Source organism: Antedon bifida, chromosome 4 (assembly GCF_963402885.1).
Source record: "Antedon bifida chromosome 4, ecAntBifi1.1, whole genome shotgun sequence".
NCBI classification, from domain to species: Eukaryota; Metazoa; Echinodermata; class Crinoidea; order Comatulida; family Antedonidae; genus Antedon; species Antedon bifida.
This window is the reverse complement of record NC_136229.1, coordinates 19,296,459-19,319,662: the sequence shown is the minus strand read 5'-3', so window position 1 is coordinate 19,319,662 and position 23,204 is coordinate 19,296,459. Positions and strand designations below refer to the sequence as shown.

General features: G+C 32.0%; 3 protein-coding genes across 4 annotated transcripts in view; 1 reads left to right on the top strand and 2 right to left on the bottom strand.

Annotated features, from left to right (window-relative positions):
- The window catches only part of LOC144839530 (rhomboid-related protein 3-like), a 37,223-nt gene extending 31,917 nt beyond the window's left edge, over nucleotides 1–5,306 (top strand). Inside the window, exons 8-10 of the mRNA XM_078694936.1 lie at nucleotides 2,625–2,725; nucleotides 3,204–3,258; nucleotides 4,206–5,306. Coding sequence (XP_078551062.1) covers nucleotides 2,625–2,725; nucleotides 3,204–3,258; nucleotides 4,206–4,477 — 428 coding nt within the window. The 3' untranslated portion in view covers nucleotides 4,478–5,306. The remainder of the gene's footprint in view (nucleotides 1–2,624; nucleotides 2,726–3,203; nucleotides 3,259–4,205) is intronic.
- The window catches only part of LOC144839538 (synaptogyrin-2-like), a 96,804-nt gene that overhangs the window by 8,805 nt on the left and 64,795 nt on the right, over nucleotides 1–23,204 (bottom strand). The gene's annotated exons all lie outside the window — the stretch shown is intronic.
- On the bottom strand, nucleotides 12,462–23,183 carry LOC144839529 (phospholipase-B 81-like). 2 transcript variants are annotated; one of them, XM_078694935.1, is made up of 11 exons: nucleotides 23,036–23,183; nucleotides 17,369–17,600; nucleotides 16,962–17,190; nucleotides 16,289–16,447; nucleotides 16,016–16,157; nucleotides 15,267–15,467; nucleotides 14,763–14,900; nucleotides 14,195–14,380; nucleotides 13,755–13,858; nucleotides 13,173–13,369; nucleotides 12,462–13,115 (listed from the first exon to the last, which is right to left on the bottom strand). In XM_078694935.1, the coding sequence occupies exons 1-10, from the start codon at nucleotides 23,085–23,087 to the stop codon at nucleotides 13,199–13,201; spliced, it is 1,614 nt and encodes a 537-aa protein (XP_078551061.1). In that variant the 5' UTR covers nucleotides 23,088–23,183; the 3' UTR covers nucleotides 12,462–13,115; nucleotides 13,173–13,198. The 2 variants fall into 2 exon arrangements, with proteins under 2 accessions (XP_078551061.1, XP_078551060.1); XM_078694934.1 differs by having other exon boundaries at nucleotides 12,462–13,369.

Below are 23,204 nucleotides of genomic sequence, written 5' to 3'. Positions count from 1 at the left end.
AAAAAATTATTGAAACATAAATATTTAACAAATCAATTAAAGATCAGATTGTTTATTTATATATGTCAACGATGACATCACTGGATTCTGTAAATAGCAATTTGTTATCCATGAGTGAGAAATGAATATCTGTATAGTACCTACAAGCCCAGAATTACAGTGAACTTATAAACCGAAATTGGCATTTATTTTATGAGGATTTCCCCCTTTTTCAAATAATGCCACTTTAAAGCATTGGCCTGTTCTTTAAGTTCATATTTATTTTTTTTAAATTACATTTATTTTATCTCTCACTTTGTTTATTTGGATGTGATATTCCAACCTTTAACCTCTTTTTGACATGGTGTATCATATCTGAAATCATACAGAGACTAACCATACTGTAGAACCATGGTAACTTTCACACATTTTAAACCACCTCACATTTGTTTAAGTTAAGCCAAAAAATAATTCTAATCTGATCGCGACATGATTTGTCTGTTAGAGGTTTATGGTTCAAATCCCACATCCCAATCTATACTATATTTATGTATTTTGTTCGATATGATTATGACATCATATTACATTCCAATTGTCTTTTCTTTTTTACATTTTTTTAAAATGTTTTAGCTTCAGTGTAAATTTAATACAATTATATCGCATAAAATATAATTTAAGATATCTGTAAAGAAGAAAATAATGATGAAATAAAATCAATTTTAATACGCACTAAAATTGCGTTCTGTAATACATTAGTTTATGTGGTATTCCCTAAGGCTAAGTTCATCATAAGCATATGAATTTAAAGTTGAAATAGATTATTGTATAATAGAATATTTAATTGAGGTTTAAATGTACAAGTGTTGAGTATATAGGAATTAAGTTATGGAGTCATAGGCGTCGGGGGAGGGGGGTGTTATGTTAACATTTTTCTTTATGTTCTTAAATTTTCTCTCAAGATTTGACAAAATAAAGATTAGATTTTCAATTTAACTTATAAATCAACCAATACTGGACACCTTTGGGATGGCCAATATGTGTGTTTTCCCGGAAAAATGAATTTGAGACTGTTTTGAAAGAAAATGTTGGTATTGGGAGAGTTTCCTATTTTAAGATAAGTCTGGGATCGGGAGAGTTGAGTGTACCATATAATAAATTAAATGAAACATAGAAATTATCTTATTTAAAACCTTCTATTGTTTTGGAAATTGTCCCGTAAAAATGTCTTTGCCCAATGTCTTATATTCTTGTGTTTATTGACGAAAAATAAACACACATATGTAAATGCACAGGTACTATTATAAAACATTAAATATTGCAGCCATACTTCTATTAACCATTTAACTCCTATGACTTTTTCTAGCCCCCAATATTTTACTGATTTTGTAAGATTTGCGATAATTTTTGCTTATTCAATGATAAAACAACCAAAGGGAACATAAATTGAAAAAAAAAACCATTTTGTAGATTTCCTATATTTTAAGTATTTGAAATGTGCTGCGTAAATATGGCCACCGTTCGCCATATATATTCCGTCTCATTTTCATACAGTTAACGTATTTGTTTCTCCTTTGAAAGAAAGTGAATTATATTCTTTACCATCGATAATTATTTATCGTTCGTGATATGTCATTTAGCGGTGGCTCATGGGAAATTGGTGATGATCGCTCATGCAGACACTTGGTCTGTCATGCTTCATTGCACATTCACAATCAAAAATGAGTTTTTTTTTAAGCAAAGCTTGGTTTGTAAAAATACTTTAAAAACAACAAAAATAAATTGAATTTGCGATTCGGTACGTTTTCCGCACATTCCGCCGGTTTTAAATGTTTGCTTAGTTATATAGAAAATAAGATTTTGAATCATCATCTCATTTTGTTGTTACCATTGCATATTACATCAGCTTTTATTACCAAAGCAGTTTTAGTAGTATAATACAGATATTGTATAAACTTGCATATCTCTACCATGTATCATAATCATATCATGTAGATTCCTACATTTCAAATTAAATTCAGAAGGAAATCAAATTTAGCATCATACATTTTAATGGTATCGTTTGCAAGTGGAAATTTTCCATATTATTTTCTATACATAATTATGCTTCGGGAAAAGTGTGAAAATATACTTTTTTGTCAGAGGCCTTAATACAGGAATTGTGAACATTGTGTTAAGCTATTTGGTGAAGCTCTGGCTACACTATCAAACTAGTGTGATGTGCCCAAATATGGTAGTGATATTCCCAAATATGGTAGTGATATGATGTCATCCTGTCCATATATAGGCACATCACATTTTTTGTCACAAAGTTTGATAGTGTAGACATAGCTTTAGTTATGTATGTATACATCATATCTTCTTGTGAGTCCACGGCATTGTTTCTAACAACACATCCTTTCACGAAGAAAGGAGGCGAGTTGATGTGTACAGTTCCCGCATCAAACGTAGCTTATGCGCATCATCTTTGTTGAGTGAGTAGTCAAGCGACTGTTGTGACCTCAAATTTTAGGCTAGACAGTGATTCCAGCTCAAACATATGTATGACATGCCACGTGTGCCAAAATTGTTACCAATATTAATCTAAATCGCCATCTAGAACTTAGACTACTGCACTAGCTATACGTATACTTGTTTTATTCTTTCAGGTTCTATGGGGTCATCTGTATTTGATCCTTCAAGTTATGCATGTGGTATATCAGCCGGTGTCTATGCTTTGATGGCAGGCCATCTAGCAAACAGGCTAACAGTAAGCAATAATGAGTTTAGCACCAGACAAACTGGATGATAGTTGTAGATGTATAATTACTACTACTAATTCTCTGCCTACACTATCAAACTTTATGTGACAAAAAAATGTGATGTGCTCATAATAAATGGACATGATGATGTCATATCACTACCATATTTGTGCATATCACTGCCATATTTGGGCACATCATATGTCACATAAACTTTGATAGTGTAGACGGAGCTTAAGTCAGAGTAGGACAAAATATTTGACCAAATCCAAACAAACTAGTTTGACCAAAAAAAAGTGTGATGTGCCCAAATATGGTAGTGATATGTTTAAATATGGTAGTGATATGTTGTCACCGTGTTCATATATGGGCACATCACATTTTTTTGTCACATAAAGTTTGATAGTGTGGACAGAGCTTTAAGAAGTGTTTTCTGGTATTTGTTTCTGGGTATCTATAATTTGGCTGAATATTTCTCTTTTGCAGCATTATTCTAGAATCCGTGATGGTGCAATAAAATTAGGAATTATTATTATATTTGGTGAGTATAGTTTTTTTTTTCCATCTAAACCAGTCTTAAGTTATCAAAAGCAGGCACTGGATACAAGTTCATATTATAATACAATTGTACTCCTAAAACTATGCATATACGATGTAACAAGGTAAAACGATCTGCACTACAAAACACCTTCTTAGCTTCGTTCATTAAAGTTTAGACAATCTGATATCGTTTCAAGCCACATATATCCAGAATTCTTACATATACTTGATAGTGAGTGGACATGGCTATTTATATTATGACACTGTAATACGATCTGATGAAGGAAATTGCATGAAAGAAAAAAAGAACTTGTCTTCACTATTATTTTACCATTTTATTATGTTGATTTATTTTAGTGATGTAATTAAAGAAAAACTAGTGAATATTGTATGTTAATACGAATTTACACCAATATGAACATCTTCACATGAGTATCTCCAACCCCTTTCGTTTAAGAAGGAACCATTTCAACCAACATGCCACACAGAACCATGGCTATACATTCCTAAATTTTGTTGGAGAAAAATTAAATAAACACAGTAAAATTTCTAAAATTCCCTTTCAAAATGTGCCGAAACTTCTTCTATTATGCTTAAAAATAAGTTTCTATTGAGTAAAGATTTGTATTATATTTATCTCAGATTTTCTTGTTTTTTTAAACTAGTAATCACATGTCTAAACCATTTCTGTATTTTCACCATACAAACCAATAAGCTCTTTATTTAATTATTTACTATTTTCCTCACTAAATTTTCCCTGAAAATAAATTGTTGGTTTTAACTTAATTTTATAAAGTTAAGAGTTGTGCTAGATGGCATGTTTATAAGGCTTTCTCTGTTTTCTCTGATTTTGTTTGTTTTAATCTGCGAGCATTTGTTTATTATGTATTTGAATTATACAAGACCTTTAAACCTGTTCTTTAAAAATTCTTTACTATCTTTTTTTAGCAAGTGCCGATTTCGGTGTTGCTGTTTGGCGACGTTTTTCCAATGACGCACTCTTAGCAATTTCGTTTGTTCCACATTTGATGGGAGTAGTTATAGGTTTGACATTTGGTCTTCTAATTTTACGGAACTACGATCAGAAATTACATGAGCGGTTTACAATGTGGATAGCAATGATGTTGTGGTGTTTAACCATGCTGTTTGTGGTTTTATGGAACGTATTTTATAAATCAAATTTAAACGGTGGTTTGATGCCGACGGAATTACCGGATTGAAGGGATGAAAGTCAGTTTAATAATTGATTTCTACGAGATGTTATAGCCCATTCTTACTATGGATTGTTACGGTCAGAGGATTTTATGGAGTTGTGAAGATTATGAACTAACTTGTATTGACTGTTCCTGGTGAAAAAAGGTCCAATCGGCGAAACAATACCTGGATCAAAAGAGAGAATGCTCTATGGTTTGAACCAGACTGGATATCTCTATTAGATCACTTAGAGTGAAATGTATGGTTGGACCAGTGTGAATATCTATGTTGAATCATTCAGTGAAATATGATTTTAACCAGTAAATATGAATACTGTATCTCTATGCCAAGTTCGACCAGTGAGTTTGAATATCTCTAATGTTGGACCAATAGGTATGAATATCTCTATGATTGAACCAGTGAGTTTGAATATCTCTAATGTTGAACCAATAGGTATGAATATCTCTATGATTGAAACAGTGAGTTTGAATATCTCTAATGTTGGACCAACAGGTATGAATATCTCTATGATTTAACCAGTGAGTTTGAATATCTCTAATGTTGGACCAATAGGTATGAATATCTCTATGATTGAACCAGTCAGTGTGAATATCTCTAATGTAGGACCAACAGGTATAAATATCTCTATGATTGAACCAGTGAGTGTGAATATCTCTAATGTTGGACCAACAGGTATGAATATCTCTATGATTGAAACAGTGACTGAGAATATATCTAATTATCTAATTATAAATATCTCTATTACTGGATCAGTGAATTTAGATATCTATATGGTTTAACCAGTGAGTATCTCTAGTCTATATAGATATCTCTATGGTGAGTTTTAACTCACTTGCCTCCTAATTCATTTAAAGGTAAGAACGAGTGTAAATCCCACTGTGGCTGAATATGAATACATCTGAACACTGAGTGAATATCTGTATGGTTAGACCGGCATCCTATTTTAGGAGAAAATATTAATGTGTGTCTGTTTTAAAAGTGCTTGTTCTTGCTAAAGTATACAAAAGTGGACATTTATTTGAAGAATTACAATTTTATTGTTTTATTTTGCAGAGTATGTAAAGATATAAATACAAGTATTGTTATTTTCCTGCATATATATATATATATATTTATGGAAATTATTATATTATTACTAATGTATTGTCTTCCTTGGTTTATTGGTAAGAAGAAGTAGTAGATGTATAAAAAAGTCACAACAATTGAAATATTGTCCGGTACAAAATTTCTTGACAAAAAAGTTAGTTTAGCATCATGATATGGTATAATTCTCACATTTCTAATATAAATATATAATACATACGACCTCACCCACAATGTATATTACATTGAGAGAGATGTGTCAAAAGATCGCAACAGGTTTTTTACATGCATTACACCTACACAGTGATAAAATTGTCATTTTTACGCTAACATGTTTTAGCGTAGTAAGCTGCAAGTGTTATTGTCTGTAAAAAGCTATTTTGAGCAGAATAATGATATTTTCATCAAACAAATTTGGAAAGTAAAATATCCTTAATTACAGAATTCTTTTTATTCACCAAATCTTAACGAAATATTATCACATGATATACAAATATGTTCACATGAGTTAGAAGATTGTGCTATTCAACAGGTGAAGCCAAGTTGAATAGAACAGTCCTGCTTTAAAGAATGATACTACAAATTCATTCTAGAATCTGCAGTTCTAGAATGAACTAATTAAACAAAGTTATTGCTTATAATGACAACAACAACACTGATAATGATCAGAACAGACAGGAAAAATATCTTTTGAAAAAGAACAGTTTGGTGCTGGCAAACTTGGTTGTAACTGTAAAAGAAGGAAAATTGAACAACTTTCTTGAAATGCTCTAATTTCTTGGCCAATTATGTCTATTTTAATGGACAATATACAACAATAAATACATTTATGTTTAATTGCATACATTCTTCATAAATGTATGTGCAAATTATGTCAACTTTTAGTTCTAAAAAAAAGAAATTGACATACTTTTCTTTTTAAAACATGCAAGTATGTTGAAAAAAAAAAACTTTGTTGAAAGACATGTTTAATACCAAAAGTGTTGATGGTGTATCATAAAGACTATGTTGATATGATATCCCTATAGTTTCACATCGTATGTTTTGTCATATTGACTTCAAATTAACGGTGACTACACTATGCTGAAAGACTTCAGTTGTTCTTAAAGTGTGACTGTTAACTAGACTAGTCCATTAAATCCATTTATCTGTTGTTTATTTGAGATTAATGGTGCATTGTCCTATCATGCCTAATAAACCATAAAGTACTTATACTCTCAGTAGAATCACCTTAACATATTGTTTATTCGTACTGACTCGGGTATAGAGCCCACCTTGAGGTGTAATTGTCCACTCTGGGAATAAGCCCATGTACGCTATGTATATGCCCACCTTGGGGTATAGTAAGCTAACACCAAAATTTGTAGTAATTTTGTATGTACAAAGATCTGCGTTGCCAACTGCATTTTGTTCTTTTAGTATAAGTCTGCACCTTCCTTGGTTATTAGTGTCCTAAACTTTACCAAAGGTGGATATCTTATACCCTGGTCAGTATAAGCATGCAAAAATAAGAACTGTACTTATTTCTCCATTGTATAAGGTAGATAAGGTTAACAATATTTTACTGTAGTAAATTTTGTTATGATTTGTTTATTTATAATAAGGAATAACTGGTTAAATAGTGTGTGAAAAATTACCTCCATTTCCTTGGCAAACATTGACAACTAATAGGCCTAACTAATAACTATTGTTAGCGTTCCCATTTATTAAAGACCAAATTGTCTACAGCGTGTTGAAAATAACACTTATTTGTGTTTTACAATGAGTTAAAAAAAATGTGTTAACTTTTGACTGGCAACACAAACTAATATGGGCTATTTTTCAAGAACAATAATTCAGAAATTCAGAATAATTATAACTCAATTCCTTCAGGGAGAATGTTTTGAACAAGGAGGATCTATGGAAGTGGAGTTTTTCCGTAATCTTACATTCATTTGAACATAATGCCCTCAATTTCAAATTTGTTTTTCTTTCTATATCCCTACTGTGGCAAAACATCTGGGCCCAAACCTACCACTACCATTTATAATGTTTTATATTGTGTGCTTTTAAGATGTGTCCATTTTAATAAAGTAGTGGATACTAATATTTTGTTATAGAGAAAAAGGTATAATAGTAAAGTATTAGATATTTACAACAGCTTCGTAGAAAATGTATGAATAAATTATATTGAAGAAGATATGTGGCTTGTTCCTATGAAACCTGGGAATAATTTATTTCATGACACAAATCTATCAAATATGTGGATTTAAATAGCAATTCTGGATGTTCTCGTATTTATGCAACTACCATGTTTTAAATGTTCTTTACATGAATTATAGTAATGTAAATGTTGTGTGTACTTTCGTGATAATTTTCATATTTTTATTTTGTTAATGAATGTAAATTTGGGATCTATTGCCACAGATTTGTTATCATGGTATAGTGTGACTATACGGTTTGTGTACATAGATAGGATAGACAGTGATTGTAAGGGTATTGTTGTAAGATAGACAGTGATTGTAAGGGTATTGTACAAAATCTAATAGTATGATATGACCTGTCTGCTAGAGGTCACAGGTTCGAATCTTGGTAAAACTCTTTTCATACACAAATTTGTATGATATATTCTTTGTGTTTGATTACCATTTCTAGAAGAAATGGCAGACATTGTCCAGGTGTCATAGGAACATAACACATAATTGAAAGGAGGATTTTTAAATTGGACTTAGTTGTATATGTATTGCAGAAACTGTTGTTGCAAAGATAGATTAAGAATAGTAATAATAATAATGCCCACGACCAAAGACATACAGATTTTAGTGTTATTCTTTTCAGTCTGCTTTTATTATTATTACTTCTTTATTATACCTCTGCAAAGGAGGCTATAATTTCATTCCTGTTTGTTTTCTGTTTAAGTATCTCACAAAAGGTTCTTCCTTGTGTTTTCATTGTGATGGACTGATCTGCCGCTGTGTAATTCAGATCTTTCCATTAGTTTCTCGTCTGGATCTTACTGCTCTAATTCATTAATTATTAATAGTCCGTTTAAGTTTAGTTTTAAATTTGGCGGGTCAAGCATTTTGAAATAGGGGCACAGAGGGCCTAACAATTGTGAAATGATGGGCTGAACGTAATCCCGCACTGCAATTTTGGATCTGTTTTCTACATTTGATACGTTTTATAATAATTTCTTAAGGCCAACTCAGTCGCACAATGTTTAAAGTTCTCTCGACAACCTAAAAACTACGCCCAACGCTATCTCAAGACGTCGCGATGCGACTCAAACAGCACCGACGAGTATAATCTAATCGTCAGGCTTCGTCGTACGACGCTGTCTGAGTTGGCCTTGGCTCCAATTTTTCAATTTGTCGTGAGGATGCAATTTACCATCACTGCAATTTATGATGGCACATATGTTAAAACACATCATATGTTAAAAAGAATTGATCTGATATATATGTACAGTATATTCAGTGTTATCCATAGAGAAATAAATAATTCGTCCATAGTGATACAGTTTCATGGAACCCAAGTGTGAACAAGCAATAAAACCATTTATACAATAATAATTCCTTGATGACAATGAATTATTTATATTCTAAACTTAGTGAAAGAATGCTTCAGATTAGAAACTTTCACTGTTGTCAAGGTGCCGCAACTGCCATGTTACATTAGTCAATGAACTTTGACCTTCCTCCCATGTGAATACTCTCTTACAGTTACGCCTAATTTAACATAGTTGAATAAAATATGTTTAAAAGCACTTGTTCTGTTATATTATGTGGCATTTATTCATAAATATATTATATAAAGATTATAATATCATGCATATTTTTTCTTTAATAAAGAAATTATCGAGGTACTATGGAAAGTAAAGAGCCAATTAAATAACATCATAGCTTATGAATTTGCTTAAGTCAATTTGTGACAAATAATAGTCTTTTTGCTTTTTAGGGGTTGCTGTATGTGTTTGAAGTATATATATATATATATGAAAGTGTTAACTTGCCATGGCTCTAGTTTTAAAAAAGTGGGTAAAAATACAGCATGATTGTGATTTTCAACACCAATATGTACTTTTAAACTTACCCACTAGAAAGTGTGCCATCTATCAACTGTCCTTTTAAACTTATCATCTAGAAAGTATACCATATCTGCCAACTTTCCCTTTAAAATCATTGTATAGAAAGTATACCATATCTGCCAACTGTCCCTTTAAACTCATTGTATAGAAAGTATTCCATATCTAAAAAGTGTGCCATATCTGTCAACTGTCCCTTTAAACTTATCATCTAAAAAGTGAGCCATATCTGTCAACTGTCCCTTTAAACTTATCCTATAGAAAGTGTGCCATCTGTTAACTGTCCCTTTAAACTTATCGTCTAGAAAGTGTGCCATCTGTTAACTGTCCCTTTAAACTTATCGTCTAGAAAGTATACCATATCTGCCAACTTTCCCTTTAAAATCATTGTATAGAAAGTATACCATATCTAAAAAGTGTGCCATATCTGTCAACTGTCCCTTTAAAATCATTGTATAGAAAGTATACCATATCTGCCAACTGTCCCTTTAAACTCATTGCATAGAAAGTATACCATATCTGCCAACTGTCCCTTTAAACTCATTGTATAGAAAGTATACCATATCTGCCAACTGTCCCTTTAAACTTATTGTATAGAAAGTGAGTCATATCTGTCAACTGTCCCTTTAAACTTATCCTATAGAAAGTGTGCCATATCTGTCAACTGTCCCTTTAAACTTATAGTCCAAAATGTGTGCCATCTGTCAACTGTCCCTTTAAACGTTCAACATCAAATGAAATAGAGTAGCATCAAATAGCAATTGTTATTAATATTGGATTACAATATAAAAAAACTCATAAAAATTAACATTTGTAAAATTCCATCTGCTATTGCATAATATGCATATGAAATGTAAGTTTCAAGAATGGAGGAATTTACTATTTAAAATACAGAATGTATTCTAAAATTATGTAATTTATGGAACTACTTTTTGTTTTGTAAATAAGCATTACATTTTCAGTTTGAATTGCATGTATGCATGCATGCATGTATGACTGATTTTTTTATTTTTGCCCAGTAGTAGGTTTTTAGCAAGAATATATAATATTAATATAAAATCAGTTCAAAATATTTTTTTTTATTTATTCTGACCGACCCACCATTTTTCATTTGTTTGCTAGTAGGCAAAATAACAAGGAAATAGCAACCAACATAGGGTACATCGATTGTGTATGCCTTTCTGTTTATGAGCCCGTTTGAACTTCGGACGGAACAAATTTACACGTGTAATGGTCGCGTGTGGTGTAAATTTTGAGATAAACTTGCTGTTTCAAAAATCCACCTCATGAGGTGGATTTTTCAATAACACCTTAAACCGCAAGCTGATTAACCGCAAGATAAGGAGCAATTTGACCTTAATAGTGTAAAGAGATGCATGAAATATGACCTTTACACGTGTAAATTGTTCATCGTCCAAACGATCACTGATTACACATGTAAAGTTACACATGTAACTGATTTTACGTCCGAACACAGCCTATGTCATCTCCAGCTCAATGGTTGACATAGGTTATTACATAAAACCTATATACCTACAATATGACCTTTTCTCGACATTGTTACATTGTCAAAATCCTGTACATTTTTTCATTTGTGAATGCAGTTCAAGTTTCATCTGCTAATTCCCAGATTTCTCTTGTAATTAAACATGCGAGTAAAACACAAACAAAAGGTTTACGGTGGTAACCAGAGGGTTAGAAAAATGAGACGAGAATAATTACGATTTAACGTCATATGGGTGATGTTGCCGTGGTAACGATATACACGCTTCCATAAGAACACCTGCTTCTAATGATTTTCTAGTACTAATCATTTTGATATTTCTATCATTGTGTACAAAATAAATTGCACAAACTATGCTCATCTTAAATGCTATTTAATTTGTAATGAGCATTTATTTATTTCTTTAAAAAAAATTATCTCTCAGTCTCATTATATTGTTACACACTAAGAAGTGAGAACACTATTTTACTAATGTGAAAAGATGTTTGATGTTTCAGTTTCTTCCCTTTCAATGTTTATTTCTTATATATCTTTTCTTCTCATAAACATTATTTATTATTTAATTATTACTGTACAACTAATCATTTTCGGTTTCATTTATTCATTTCTGCTTTCCTTTTGGTAAAAAAAAAATGTAATTTCAAAGAGGACAACTAAAAATGCATAATTTTCAAATGTTTTTAGATCATGTAAATCATGTAAATGATTTATAATATCTACACTATCAAACTTTATGTGATGTGGTCATATATGGACATGATGATGTCATATAACTACCATATTTGAGGATATCACGTCACACTTTTTTTGGTCAAAATAGTTTGATAGACAGAGCTTTAGTGTCAGTAGTGTGTCCTAAAAAAGTAAAAACAACTTAACTACAGTATCTTAACGTAATGCTCAATTACCGAAAAGAAAAACAAATTTGGGTTGGTTGGGCTTGGGTAACATGAAATGATGAATATGGAGGCGTAATGGTAGTTGCATTGGACTGCTCATGCTCTGGAGCCCCTTGGTTTTAGCCAGTGAACGCTCATAGCATTTACGCCACACGAAGACACTGTAAAAACTCCATTTACATCATGTACACGGTAAAGATTCAACACACCGCCAGAATGCATCTTGTGTGTAGTGTCAGATTTTAATCTTCAGAAGGTGCAACACCAAAGTCACGCCGCTAAGCTGATTCACACCATCTTGGTTTTATAATGCTTTTTCCCCGTTCTAAGTGTGATCCTTAAGGGAGCATTTGACACAGTTTTTACTCTTAATGTTATACAGTTTTAAGACGCAAAGTTCTAATTACTGTAATTAAAAAATAATAAGTTGAATGCTATACTATTTTCAAGGTCCAATTTATTGTAATAAAAAATATCAGTACAGAATGTGTAAATATCCTATCGTTAATACTTGTATGTAAGTAATAGACCTACCAGTTTCTAAAAAATACCTAGATGTTTGTTTCTTATTATTATTTTGTTCTTTTAACCTTTCCAATAAAAAACAGTTTACATTATTTGTTTTTATATCATAATATATATGCCAGTTTCAATAATTGTCATCATTCATTAACTTATGTCCAAAAGTACATTCATTATGCTATAAATAATTAGTAGTGAAGTTACAGCAAAGTACAACCTAAAGCTCTATCTACACTATCAAACTTTATGTAACAAAAAAATATGATGTGCTCATATATGGACATGATGATGTCATATCATTACCATATTTGGCACATCACACTTTTTTTGTTAACCTAGTTTGATAGTGTAGACAGAGTTTTATAGTATTCGACTATCCTGAAGAGTGAAATTAAATGTAATTTCACTCTTCCCTGCTGTAAGAAACTAAGTTAGTTACTAAAGTGACAAATGAGCACACTTGAAATAACAATTATGATTATTTTTATCATTATTGTTAATACCATAAATCAGCTTTCAGCCATTATCATTAATTAAGTAGTTTTTTCATTGCAGAAAAGAAGCTAGCAGAACTTTTGTGTAAATGTAACATGTAAAATTGAAAAAAGAGCTTTCCACAAATCTACTACAGTACTGTAAATAACTCTATGTATCTTTAATCAAAATAATTCTTCATTTCTTCAAACTCAAAGTCATATACTTCTGGTAGTCCAACGTGTGATACGTTAAACTGTGTTGTCCACTTAAATGGTGGGATTCCATGACTTCGTGTTGGGCCACTTATTGCGTAAGCAACAAAATCGTCTGCCATTTCCATATTGGTTACCTACACAAAAAATGTTATAATTATGACTCATAATACAGCGAATACAAGCATACTGTAAAACCAGAAACTTTCGTGGACATTAAACTTTCGAGAAGTGATTGAAATTTGTGAAAGTTTCATGCCTCAAATAATTTTCAGAACGTATAGTAGGCCTACTAATAGCTTATATATTTGCGTCTTTATAACATATAACAGTATTTAATTTAATTTAATTTATTCAAATTCGCAATAGTTTCATGTCGCGGATGTTTTATGTTGTGGAAGTTTCATGTCGTAGAAGTTTCTCGTTTTACAGTAATATCTATGGAGTATTAACATACTCCAGTAACTCCTTCTTTAATATAATTCATGGTAATCAAAAATAATCAAATAAAATTATTGATACCTTTGTATCATAGCAACCACTTGGAGTTGGATTTGCCATCAGGTCACCACGGCAACAAATCGTATTACATGAATCATTATCTGAATATTTATCTTCTTTGTAATCTAGTTAAAAAAAAAATATATAAAATTAAATTTATTTAAAAAAATTAATATACAACAAAGGTGTATCCATATTGATAATAAAGTATCATAGTAGGATTGTGATAGCAGCAGTCAGTTACCCATGGGTAATATAGGTGTACTATGCAATCTTCATTGGTAATTATTTACCTTGGAGGTAGTAATATTATATAGATATATTACAAGCTTTTAAGAGCTTGTATGTTATAGATGACATTTTAATTATATCTTTATTATGTCAGATTTCACAACAGAGGTCCCATTGAGGCTGTGAATTACATAATAATGAAGCTCCACTCAATTGTATCCATTTCTCACCATTGTATCTTAGTATTGCTTTAAATGACTCAATATCAACAACTGAACTCTGATCGCGTCTGAAAATCTTTGCCCTCGGTGCTAACTGGTACGAGAAAGATGTACCGCGTTCCTTCACGACCTCGGGATAGCCACTTAGTTTATAGATGTTCTCGTAGAATGGTACATTGTATGATGGCCAATATCCTAAAGAAAAAAATGTATTTGTTTTCTAAATATGGTAGTGATATGCCCAATATGGTATCGATATGACATTATCATGTACATCTATGGGCACATCATATTTTTTTGTCACATAAAGTTTGATAGTGTAGACAGCTTAAGACTAGTTAAGTATACATGTAAGTTTTTGTTAATGAAGGATCAAACAAAAATGTGTTTCAAATTACCACAATTAAGTTCTGTCTACACTTTCAAATTAGTTTGACCAACAATGTGTGATGTGCCCAAATATGGTGGTGATATACCCAAATATGGTAGTGATATGACATCATCATGTACATATATGGGCACATCACTTTTTTTTTGTCACATAAAGCTTTACCAACCAAACTACAAATATACTCACCAGCTCTCAGTATTGCAGTCTGATCACCGGATTCCACAAGTGTTGGTATCTGCTCAACTACCCACAATGCACCATCATCTATCCGTGTTTTAGAAATCTTCTTTCTATCTATTATCATGTATTGATTGTTGTAGGTTCCTTGAATAAAAAAAATTCTTTTCATGTAAATGTGTTCATTTTCTAGCTCCAGTTTTCAAAACAGAACTTGATAGATTATGAGGATTTTTTGTATAATAAAAAATATAATTTGGTCTGGGCTTAAGTCCAACCCTTTATAGTATCTTCATCCTAGGGGTGAAGCCTATGAGTCTAAAGCTCTGTCTACACTATCAAACTTTATGTGACAAAAAAAATGTGATGTTCCCATGAATGGGCATGATGATGTCATATCACTACCATATTTAAGCATATCATTACCATATTTGGGCACATCACACGTTTTTTGTCAAACTAGTTTGATAGTGTAGACAGAGCTTAACATAAAAGTTACCAATAATGAATTACCTGAATTGTACTTGCTAACAATTTCTGCCCATTCTGAGCCATTGTTGGCCAGCAGATGGGCCAGTCGGACTCTCTGCCATGCTAGTAATGATTCTGGCTTCACATATGTGTATAGTTCTGAATTGAAGACGTTGTTTGTCGTTTGAAGCATAACCATCTTGCTCCCCAAGATGTAAAAATCATCCAAAGATTCCAGGTAACCTGTAAATATAATGTTTAATATATTTCGCACGGTTCCCTTTGCTGGTAAGATCATGCCGACAGAAAACCATTAATTTCACAGACAGTTGATCGTGCTGATAGCTACCACACCAAATATTGTACCGTTCCCCAGTGACTAGAAGCGCTTAAAGCGATATGTTCTTAGCATTTAGCAAGGGTCCTTATTAGGTAACTCTAGACTTTTGACAGAATGACATTTTGAATACACATAAATACAGTATTTCTATTTTTCCATTCATAGTTTCTGATTAGTGTGAAATATTGCCTTTGATTTGCTAAAGCTCTGTCTACACTATCAAACTAGTTAGACAAAAAAAGTGTGATGTGCCCAAATATGTTAGTGATATTCTCAAATATGGTAGTGATATGACATCATCATATCCATATATGGGTGCATCACATTTTTTTGTCACATAAAGTTTGATAGTGACCAGACAGAGCTTAAAGTAGAATATTCAACTTTCTTTTGATACTGAAAGAATAGTTTTTTAAATATATATTGATAATAAAATGGAATAATACTTTACCAGGATAACTTGAAAATGATATTCTATTACTGGCAACCGTCTGCTGTAATTGCCAGACATACGTCTTATAGATTCTTAATGTAGCAGAATACATAAACCAACTAGAGTGACCCATGAAAACATCCTCATAACCTGGCAACACCTGTAATTGTACACATTTTATTATTTTAATATAAAGAACAAAATATGGAAATGCAGTGTTCCATAATAAGAATACTGTATACAAGATTAAAAGACCATATACTGAGCCAGAATTGGTAAGGAATACAGTACCTTTACGAGAGCAGAGCAATGGCCACTCTTCACAATGAACTGACTAAATTCCTCGTCTGTCATCTTCCTCCAATCGGGAACACTATCTGGCATCAAGACATGTTCTAGATCTATGACATCACCATTTCCATTCAAGATTTGGAAGTCAAATACATCTAACTAAAAAGAAATAACATTTATTATTAAAATTGTATAATAATATTTTAACACTTATAGGGATACATACATTTTGCATAAAGTATAAAAAAGGGATTCCTTGATTCTAGTTTCAGACGACGACCAATACATAGGTCCTCCTAAATAGAATGCTCCCTTGCTTCCTGGAAATCAAAATGTTTCATCATTTGAGAATATAGGGATGAAATGACATATTTTACATTACTTATTACATAGTTATTTTGTTATTGTGTTCTGCTTTATATTGGGTAATCAATTAAGTTCACTTTTTGGATTTCCTGTCTCTTTGTATAAAATTGACTCAAAATAACAAGAGGCAACTAATGATTCAATGTTTCGATCTTTATTTTATTTCGAGTCAGTTTCATACTGTTATTTAAACATAATCAGTGCATCTATTGGTTGCTGTCTCTTTGTTTTTCTTTGTATTATTATATGTATTTTTTTTTATGTTTGAATGAGATGAATAAATGAAATGAAATAATTAGAATTTTACCTTTTCCTGATATGGAAATTTATTGTATCCATCAATAAGACCATCATATTGGTCGGTGATTAAGCCAATACCTTTCCAAAATGGATCATTCTTGTTTGCCTGAATCATATTTCTCATCCATTTATCCTGTTTGCTAAAAAAATCTTTTAGACGATCTCTGAAAACGTCAGGATTTTTTGTCGACGAGAAGACCCAATCATTTAAGTTAGCACTGTGTTGTTTGATATGCCTAAAAATAATTTACATTAAAAAAAAAAAAAAATAAAGTTGTTTTTCAAATTATTATTATTATACTGTGCGACTAATTAGTTAGAAATTTATAAAGAAAATTGTTATTAAAACTGCATAGGTGAGGATTTTAAAGGCAAAAAAAAAATATTCTCTGATTACCGTTTTACAACACTTACTTTGAAGTTAAAGCACCCTCTAGAAAACCAGCAGCATACATAATTTCACTATCACTGTACTTCTTATTTGAGAAACCAGCTTTTATGTGTAGCTTACCCCAGCCTGTTGTACTTAGTGTGTCATTGTAAATACCGTAAGCTACGCCATTCTTGTCTAATACACCACTTTTAAATGTGTATTTTCCAAATCCGTTGGAATCTACATACACAGTGCCGTTGGTTACTGTATCTCCTAAAAATGCACATTTTAAATAATTAAGTTTACTAAAATAAGCATTGAAAACGGTTAATTACAATTTATTTTAAGGCCTTAATAAAGGTAAGAAAAAATTTACGTTATAATGTAATCTTTAAAGGAAGTGTCTATCGACATGGTCAATTGTCCATGACCATGCAATTATTTATTTTATTTCAGCGGTGGACATTGTTGTAGGCCTAATTAGGGCCAAATAGTAATAGTAAAGTTTTCCATTGGTATAGTCTTCCATCATTAAATTATTATAAATAATGCCAAGATAATATGGTAATTATAAATATAATAATCAGAAAATATTTATATTATTAATATTATAAATAATAAGAAAATAACAAAAATTATTTAGCCCAGCCAGCTCTCAGTTTAGGACCTTGGCTAGCTAGGCCTACGACTAGGTATACCAGGTATACTGTATTTAAAAGTTATGGCCTAAAGCCTGCCCTCACATATTTTTTTTTCTTTTTTTTTTTTTTTTTTTCTTTTATTCAATTTTTCACACTTCAAAAATAATACAAGTTATGTGAAACATTAAGGTAATCAAACTAATTTAAACAAAATATATAGAGAAACTTGTACAACAAAGAAGTGTGAAAGGAGGTCAAATAAGTATGATACTTTAAGCTTGACCCCCTAACAAGACTGCAGTTACGGTACATGACAAAAAACAGCACATGAAATATTGATATTTGCTGTACAAAATGCCTAGTAAAAATTAGAGAATAACAAATATCAGTAATAGTTGTGATTAAAATATAATATATAAAAAATAGAATAACAATAAATTAACATTATTAAAAATAATCATAACCCCTTATTCATCATATGCTTGGATTAGAGATTGCTTATATGTAATTTTAAAACTATAAAGTGAAGGTTTCTTTATCAGTGAATGTGAAAGACTTTCCCAAAGTTTAGGTCCGGTATAAAGTATTGAATGACGTCTAATGTGCGAGTCGCAGTTTTTAACAGTGTATACATTAGTATTGGAAAAACGGGTAAAATGTGTATGGGTATCAGAAGGTTTAGTAAAGAGTGAACATATGTGGGTCGGAAGTAGATTATTTGTAAGTCGGTACATGAATAATGCAGTTTGAAGTTTATTAACATCAAAGACGTTGAGAGATTTAAAGTTAAAAAATAAGTGTTTTGAATGAGATCTGAATGATGCCCCTGAACAGATTCGGATTGCTCGTTTTTGCAATTTAAAAATTCGGTCAATATTGGTAGTTTCGAAACTAGTCCAGGGGCATAAAGTGCTGAACTTGCCAGGTGTAACGGCCCAGGCAATGTTGCAGTATGATATGTACGGAAGAATTAAAGTATTATATAAATTAAATAAAATGTTTGATGGAAGTGTGTACTTTAATTTGTTCATCATACCAGTGTTTCTCGCAATTGTGTTGCAGATTGTATTGATATGATGTTTCCAAGATAATTTTGAGTCAATGGAGACGCCAAGAAATTTGGTTTCCTCAACACGTGTGATTACCTTGTCATTAATTAAAACTTTTAAGTTTTGAGAGATGGATTTTTTGTTTTTATGTTTAAATATAATATAATTTGATTTGGATTCATTTAGCGATAATTTATTGATTTGGAACCAATCAGAAACTTTGCGTAATTCACTATTAATTGTATTAACTAAAATTTGATCATTTTTATGAGAATAAATAATATTAGTGTCATCCGCATAAAGTATAAATTTGAGTAATTTGGAACAGTTGGGGAGATCGTTTATATATGTTAAAAATAATAAGGGACCGAGTATGGAGCCTTGCGGAACGCCGCATAGAATGGAGGATAGTTTGGAGTCAAAAGGGGGGAAAGCAGTGAATTGTTGGCGACTGGTAAGGTAGCTTTTTAAGAGTTTAAGAGGAAGGCCTCTGACACCATAGTGCTGAAGTTTGTGAAGAAGTATCTCATGATTGATAGTGTCAAAGGCCTTACTCAAGTCAAGAAAAATACCAACGGTGTGTTCATTGTTTGAAAGTGCAGAAGTCAGTTTATCATAGAGATCAGTTATTGCAAGGTCAGTGGAGAAAGCTTTTCTAAAACCGTACTGATGCTTAAAGAGGATATCGTATTTAGAAAAAAAAGTATAAAGTCTGTTGTAGATTAGGCGTTCTAAAACCTTGGACAGGCAAGGCAGCAGGGAAATCGGTCTGTAATTTTCAAAGTAATGGGGATCGCCTTTTTTGAATATAGGAATTACTTTGGCAATTTTTAAAAGGTCTGGAAAAATTCCAGTTTGAAATGATAGGTTAAAAATATGGACTAAAGGCTTGGATATAAAGTTTATGATGTTTTTAATAACTTGATTGGAAAATCCATCAGATCCTGGACTCTTATTGTCCCTAAGTTTTAAGATTATATCAACAATTTCAGTTTCCGTTATTGGAGTTAAATAGAGAGAGTTTGAAATAAAGGAATGATTAAGAAATGATTTAAAATTTGAGATGCCATTATATGAAATACTTTGCGCAAGGTTGTTCCCAATATTAATAAAATAATCATTAAAGTGTTCAGCAATAAGTCCGGGATTAGTAATTTTACAATTGTTTTTAAATAAGTGAGAGGGTTGGTTTTGTTTTTTATTTTTACCTAAGATTCCATTGATTGTTCGCCAGGTTTTATGAATATTGTTGGTATACTGGTTGAATTTTGAGGCATAATACTCTTTATTTGCTATGCGAAGTAAATTAGTTAGTTTGTTTCTATATTTTATGTATTTGTCCTTATCGGTCTGTTTCTTAGATTTGAGGTAGGCAGTATAGAGCTTATTTCTGGTACCAATTGATTTAATCAGACCGACAGTGATCCATGGTTTACGCTCTTTGCGAAAATTACGTTTAATACGTGTAGTTTTAATACTGGAATTGTACAGACTGGTTAACTTGTTATTAAACAATTGATAGGCACGATTGGGATTGTCATTATTCGCATATATATCGGACCAGTCTGTATTTAGGAGGTCAGCAGATAAAGATGATATAGATTCATCGTCAATTTTTTGTAGGAGGATGAACTTATTGCTATTGGAGTTAGGTGGCTGGGAATATTGATTTTGATGGGTTAAAGAAAAAACAGGAAAATGGTCAGAAATATCTGAGTAAGTAATACCGGTAGAAATTTTGTCATATGTATTATTAGAGAAAATATTATCAATCAAGGTTGCCGTTTTTGTAGTTATTCGTGTAGGTTTAGTAATTAAAGGGAAGAAGTTGTTATTAAGCATTGCAGTAAGGAATTGGGACGTGCTATTATGAGTATTGCATTTTAACAGATCTATATTGAAATCCCCGCAGATGTACGCTGTTTTATTTTCATTATTAATGATGTCGAGAATAAGGGAGATATTGATGTTAAATGAGGACACCGATAACTCAGGCATACGATAAACAAGACCAAGAATGATGTTTTTCGGTTTGGCATTGATTTCAATAAAAATGGATTCGGATTCTTGAGAAATAAGAGATGAAAGATCAGAACGGTCGTTGTGTTGTAATCTCTGATCCAGGTATATGGCTACACCTCCTCCTGTTCTGGTTTTTCTAGATAGCTCAATCAGTTTGTAGCCCTCAATGTTATAAAAAGAAAAATTTGTTTTATTGGAGTTGAAAAAGGTTTCAGAAAAACATAAGGCAGAGAAATCATGACTAATGGATTTTAAATAATCTGTTACTTCACTAAAGTGTTTAACGAGACTACGTGCATTTAGATGAAATAAACTGAAAGAAGAAACAATATAATTATATTTAGAGTTAAAATTATCAATGTGGTCATAATTACATGGTTCATGTAAAGTAGCATATTCGTCATTATCACTACGACCATTCAGACTAATATCAAATGGATTTAAAATAAGAGAGTTGATCCGATCGTATTCAATATCGTGGTCAAGTGAGAAATGCTTTAAAACATGTAAGAATTCATCATTGTCAACTATTGAATTAAAAGGAAGTAAGTTTCCAGTGCAAGAGAGGCAGATCCATGAATTTACTTCAGACCTATGTATACATATTTTATGAGCCATAGAATTACAAGCAATGCATTTTAATAGGTCTGAGCCATGGACATTATTACATAAAATACAATTCATTGTAAGAAAATAAAATATTCAAATAAATACAAATGTTGTGAAGACATTCAGTTTGTAGTTTTGGGACAATATAGATACAATATGTATAGGCTAGTAAGATTAGGCAATGAAAAAATAAATAGTAAAATAAAACAATACAAAACAACAAAAGTAGAGCAGCTATAAAAACATTGGTTCTGAGACAGCGTGTTGAAAGTATGATGAATGCTGCATTGAGATGTACCGTATGCAAATTTGACATGTGGTAAGAGTGCTTTACAGAAGTAAATCAAACAGGAGCTCCCGGTATAATAATACGATGTAAAATTATTGTAAAAGCTAACGGAAAACGATATCATTGCATATTTTAAAATAATATAATTATATAAAGACAAGGAAAAAAAAACAAGTTCTTCTTGGATAGATGAAGTTGGATATAGTTCATCATTGTGCAAACAGGTTACTACTTAAACGCATGTGGGATGCCAGTTGATGAACGCCATTTCCCGGCTCTGAACCTAAGCTTGATTCCTTGATCATACAGGGCTTTAACTTGGGTCTTCCACTTGTTCTTCTCTTGCCTGTCCGTACGGGTTAAGTCGTCTATAATGTAGGCACCTGAACTAGCGAGTTTATGTCGGTTTTTGAGGATTGTTACTTTGTCCACATATGAAAGCACTTTAAAGAGTATATGGGGCGGCTTGCCTTCGAATCCTAGACCGTCTCGATGGGCTCTCTCAATCGTCGGTTTAATTTCTTCAACAATGTTGATTGGGTTTTCGTTATCCGATTTAGCGATTCCCACAATGCGAATATTATTTCTCCTGGAGAAGCGTTCAGCCTTGTTCAGCTCAGCCTGCATAGACGCAATTGTGTTGCGAGCTGTATGCAAATCATCGACGAGTTCCGCATGCCTAGCTTCGTATCGCGACTGAGCCTTTTCCAGAGCAATAATTCTGTCTTCGTTGAATTTAATAGATTCAGCTAGTTTACTCTCAAGGTTATTTTGCGATTTCATGATATTGGAAAGAGATTCTTTAACAAATTCTTCAAAACTTACGTTGTCAGGCTTTTTGGAACGTGTTGTAGCCATTATGGAAAAGTAATATCGGGAGCTCTCGTTCAGCACGTCTTACTCAAGCGGAGTCATGAGTGTATTATTATTATGTATTATTGAGTCTCGTAGTTGCCAGTGAGGGGTATTCCCAGTGAGTGCTAAATACAAGTGACCGGCCTAGCCTAGCTCTCTTTAGGGTAAGTAATAAGAGAAAATAGTAAAAGTAGAGCCTTTTTGGACCTGACACCTTGATTTACCTAGCTAGGCTTTTATTACCTTGGCATTGAATTACAACTAACAATACAACAATCGCAAATAAAGGTGTCATCTTTTAGTTTAGTTAGCCCTCGATACGTCAAAAGTTTTTCTCTCTATAAAAAGTCACCTGATACACCACCACTCTCTCTGTCACGTGGTTTAAACGCAGCCAAATATTACAGAGGGC